The 5,195-nt window shown below is 37.6% G+C and overlaps 1 protein-coding gene across 1 annotated transcript in view; it reads right to left on the minus strand.

Annotated features, from left to right (window-relative positions):
• The window catches only part of LOC107575685 (apolipoprotein L3-like), a 7,250-nt gene extending 2,852 nt beyond the window's left edge, over nucleotides 1-4,398 (minus strand). The window contains exon 1 of the mRNA XM_016262039.1: nucleotides 4,342-4,398. Coding sequence (XP_016117525.1) covers nucleotides 4,342-4,398 — 57 coding nt within the window. The remainder of the gene's footprint in view (nucleotides 1-4,341) is intronic.
• Nucleotides 4,399-5,195: the final 797 nt, after the last annotated feature.

The following is a 5,195-nucleotide window of genomic DNA, read 5'->3' on the forward strand; positions in this document are numbered from 1 at the left end:
ATAAAGCAACTTACAAATGAGGACAATGGAAGCAATCAAAACTAACAAAAGAGCAACAATATGTAAGTGCAAATGACAAGTCTCAGTTAGCCTAATGCAGTACAGGTAGCAAGCACACACACACAAAGAAAAACAAGTAGATAGAATAGAAATAAAATAGAAAGCTAGTTAGTTTTTTCTTTTATAAAAAAGAAGATAAATAGATAAAGTAGAATTAAAACAGAATAGAAAGTGTTAGAGTTAGAGGGTCAAATAAAGGTGGAGTAGATGTGTTTTTAGTCGTTTCATGAAGATGGTGAAGGACTCAGCTGCTGGGATTGATTTGGGCAGGTCACTCCACCAGGAGGGAACAGTTAATGAAAAAGTCTGTGAAAGTGATTTTCTGCCTCTTTGAGATGGCACAATAATTTATCGTTCACTTGCAGAACGCAAGCTTCTAGAGGGCACATAACTCTGAAGTAATGAATTTAGGTACACTGTCATTGGCTCACACTGTGCAGATTTCCGGTTCCTGTCTGCCATGCTACTGAGTGGTTTGCAATTGTAGCTTGTATAGCTTTGTTTTTCTGTTGGAATCTTACTATAACTCTCTGATGTTTAAACTGCTAAATTATAACTTAATTCTCACCATATTTCTGATATTATCTATCAAACTAATTTGACATCATTTGCATTTTAATCTAAACTGCTAACGCAGCGCATTAGCATTCCGCTAGCCTGTTAGCTTGTTATTCGAGCCTGCCATTTCTTTTCTCTCTCTTGCTTTGTTTTTCACAAGTTCATCAAACAACTGTGGTAAGTCGGAATCATTCAACAATCATGGTGAGTAATGGCTTCTTCTCCTGTTATTGTCACTTGCACTGCTTGCCACATGTATAGTGTAGTCTTCTCTGTCAGCGGCCATTGGTATAAGATCACGAGAACCAGACAAATTCTCTGCTCAATCTGACGTGTGTTGCAGCCTGGAATTAAACCACACCATGCTGGTTTCGTCTGGCCCAGCATGCCCGCCGACTGAGCCCGGTTTCTCCCATGGATTTTTTTCTCCATTTCTGTCATTGATGGAGTTTTGGTACATTGCCACTGTCGCCTTTGGCTTGTTTAGTTGGGGACACAATTTCTGGCAACATTGTTGACTTGATTGCACTATTTGAAGAGAACTGAACTGAGCTGGACCATGACATCACTGAATCAAAACTTTAACTGAAAAACTGTTTTTTCTATTTTTCTCTTGCATTATCAGCTCACATTTTTCCTGTTTAACACTGTAAAGCTGCTTTGACACAATCAGTATTGTATAAGGCACTATATAAATAAAGGTGACTTGACTTGACATAAGACATGTCTTAGCCTGCTCAATATATTATAATGATTTTATGTATATTCAAGTTTTAACAGGTTTACATGTTGTCTTAACCATTTATTCCTCTTATCTATTTAAATGTGTGAATGTTAGTGATGGGAGAAACAAACTGTGACAAACACAGTTTGGTCAAGATTGTGTAAATGCAACAAAAACCCATGCCAAAACATGCAAATGCTTTCTTGAAAGTATATCAAATGCAATTAAAATAATAAAATACCATTAAATATGAAGTCTGTATAATGTTTAAAAAAAATCATTATTATTTTTCAGTGCTTGTTTTGTTTGTTTAAATGAGAGCTTGTCTAAACAGTCCAGAAAGAGACTATGAACTACTACTCATCCTTTCAATTATACAAATGTCTTGTTTGACCCCATTTTAATTGATGTAAATATGATGGATAGGGCCGAACATTACAACTTTGAGGGATGGTAGTACCCACCCCATCCACAACATCAGCAAGGCTTGACCCAGTTGGCCTGCCAAAACATTCAAATTGGGCATGGTCACTTTTACTAAAAGTGCTATCCCTCGTGAATGGAAATCATTTCACCAAACTCTGTAAACAGGCTCAGTCTGTGGTTGCTTAAAAACAGGCCAATTGTTGGTGCTGTAAAATGAACAATATACTGTATGTATGTATATATATATATATATATTAGGGGTGAAACACAATGAGCAAATTTTCAAAAATTAGTTTTTTTTCCCCTCCACATTCTTCATTAAAAGACCTTCAAAATGATTTGTTAGGATCGACCAAAAAAAAAAGACTGATCTACACAGTAAAATTTGCATAGCTGGCCACGCCCCGTACATCCGGGTATAAACAGGCCAGAGTGGCATTTGCTCACTCGTTCTGTTCTTTGGAGCCAATGCAGCATCTCTCTGGGAGATGCAGCACTGCATTCACCTCTCAATCTCCTCGTCGCTAGATCTATGGCACAAGCAGCGGTTTCTCTCTTGCCCATACACAGATAAGTGTAGTGAGAGTACCACTGGGTGCTTCAACAGCGATCTTTGAGCAAATTTCCTCTTAAAAGAGCAATTACTTTAAAAGAGCTCCACAGATGGATTTGTGCATGTTTACAACATGGCTTTCCATATGTGTACTTCTTGTTGTGGTTTACACATCTCACCCTCTGAGAGGCATGATTGCTGTGCTCATTGTTTGGGCCACGCCCAGGGCTGGACTGGAGTTAATATTCGGCCCTGGACAAATCCAGTCCATCTGGCCCACGGGTTCCCCTGTGAATGTTTTGCTAGATTATAGGGTCTTCAATTGGAGTAAATAAATGAATAAATTAAACAGGACCGAAACAAATAATGATCTTTACTTAATCATGCATTTTTGTCACATAGAAATGTACTTGACAGTAAAGCATTGATTTTGAGCTAGAATGCAGAAAATGTACTGCTAATATAGTATGTCATAATTTCCGCACCCTCATGTCATTCCAAACCTGTATGACCTACTTTCTTCTATGGAACACGAAAGAAGATATTTTGTAGAATGTTATCAAACAATTTGGGTTACCCTTTGATTTCTACTCAAGTTATCGTCTTTTATGTTCCATAGAATAAAGAAATTCATACAGGTTTGGAATGACATGATGTTGAGTGAATAAAGAAAACTTTCACTTTAAGAACTTTAATATTTGTTATTAGTAAACACCTATTTTATGTAAGACACTGACATTTTACTTCAATTAAAATTAATTAGAACTAAACATTTAAAGAGAAATAATCTCTTCTGTTAAATTACCCTTTGCCTTAATGAAGTTTACTATAGTTCTTCTAAATGATTATTGTACAATGTTATTGTAAATTAAATGATCACAGATAATAGTTTTGATGTACTCTGCTTGACTGAAACCTGACTAAAACCAAATGATTATATTGGTCTAAATGAGTCTACTCCACCAAGCTACTATTATAAGCATGAGCCCCGTCAGACTGGTCGTGGCGGCGGTGTTGCAACAATATATAGTGATATTCTCAATGTTACTCAGAAGACAGGATACAGGTTTAACTCATTCGAAATACTTCTGCTTAATGTTACACTGTCAGATATGCAAAAGAAATCGATCGTATCTCTTGCTCTGGCTACTGTGTATAGACCACCAGGGCCGTATACAGATTTCCTAAAAGAATTAGCAGATTTCCTCTCAGACCTATTGGTTACTGTTGATAAAGCGCTAATTGTCGGAGATTTTAACATTCATGTTGATAATACAAATTATGCATTAGAACTTGCGTTTACTGACCTAATAAACTATTTTGGATTCAAGCAAAACGTCACCGGGCCCACTCATCGTTTTAATCATACGCTAGATTTAATCATATTTGTGTCTGCTCAATTGTGCTCCTTCCTGCAAAATCTCTATGAAGAATTTCAGGCCCCACCATAGCACAGAAAAAATAGGCTATTCCAGCCTTAATGCGGTCACATACCGGACGAGAGGTGCAGTGGTGCGCCACACCATGTCTTTAAATGATCAGAAAAGAGGAAACCAACAATAAAACAGGAGAAAGTGCTAAATTATTACTATATTACTATACTATATAGTAGTAAAATGCATGTGAACAGTAGCCTACTTTTTGATCAGTAATATTCTGGAAATAATAGATATTGAATGGATATTTGAACTTATTTGCATGTTTTTTTGTCTTTTTATCCTCATTCCAAATGATCAGAAAAGAGAAAACCAACAATAAAACAGGAGAAAGTACTAAACTACCAACAGGCTCATCAAAGCGTTTGATCCAGTCCTGATACACTTAATTTCTCAAATAAACCCAGCCACCACTGTCATTGCTATTTCCAGCCCTATTTAGATCCAGATCACCCCTGCTGCCTCTACCACGTCTCCCGGCTCTCCCACGCACAGCACGGCCACGTGTACCGCGGCCACTCCCACCTCTTTGGGGCAGCTAGTGCTACTTCCAGACCTATTTCTCCTACCCCTGCTGCCTCTACCTCTAGCAACAGCTCACCTATGGACACTACGACCATGTTCTCCCCTGCCACCCCCATCCCCGTTGGGCAAAGTGTCGAAATGATCACTTGTTTGTGCTTCGTGAACACTCTCGCTTTGCACGGCGGCACCATTGCGCTGCAAATATGTACTGGGAGAAGCACGATTATTTGACGAATTATTATTAGATTGTCATTTCCAAAAGGCAAATATTCCCCTTCAGAGTCAGAATAATGGCGGGCGAATAACATTTGTAACACATCCTTTCCATCTAAAACTATATGGCATACCCATACTCCCGTATAGCAACATTCTGAATCTGCTTTCTGGTGGACAACCATTTGTATAGCCAACTTGGGTTTCAAAAGGTATTCTACCGTTAAACGATATAAATGGAGAGAAATCAATTTTAGATTTTCAAGACTTAATTGAAAGATTTAATATTTCCCGTAACACGTTTTTTCTATATTTTCAACTTCGTTCTGAATTAAAATCTCAAAAGGTTCCTTGGGGTAATAATCTTCAAATTCACCCAGTAATGCAATGGAATCAAAATGCGCCAAGCATAGGAATTGTTTCTTATTTTTACCTTTGCTTTTCAAATCTTAATACAGATAATTTCCCTAAAGCTGGAGCGTGGTTAACAGATTTGACTCCCTATAATAGAAGCATTGAAAGGGACACAGTGTGGGATAATACATTCCACGTGTCCTCAAACTCTAATCACAAATTCATTCACTTTAAAATTATTCAGAGAGCATATTTAACTACACGTATACGTTATGCTATGGGTATATCACCCCATCCATATTGCATATTTTGTGGACCAGGTTGCCTTGACACCTTGATACATATG

This window comes from Sinocyclocheilus grahami, unplaced genomic scaffold (assembly GCF_001515645.1).
Source record: "Sinocyclocheilus grahami isolate Dianchi unplaced genomic scaffold, SAMN03320097.WGS_v1.1 scaffold2815.1, whole genome shotgun sequence".
Classification (NCBI taxonomy): domain Eukaryota; kingdom Metazoa; phylum Chordata; class Actinopteri; order Cypriniformes; family Cyprinidae; genus Sinocyclocheilus; species Sinocyclocheilus grahami.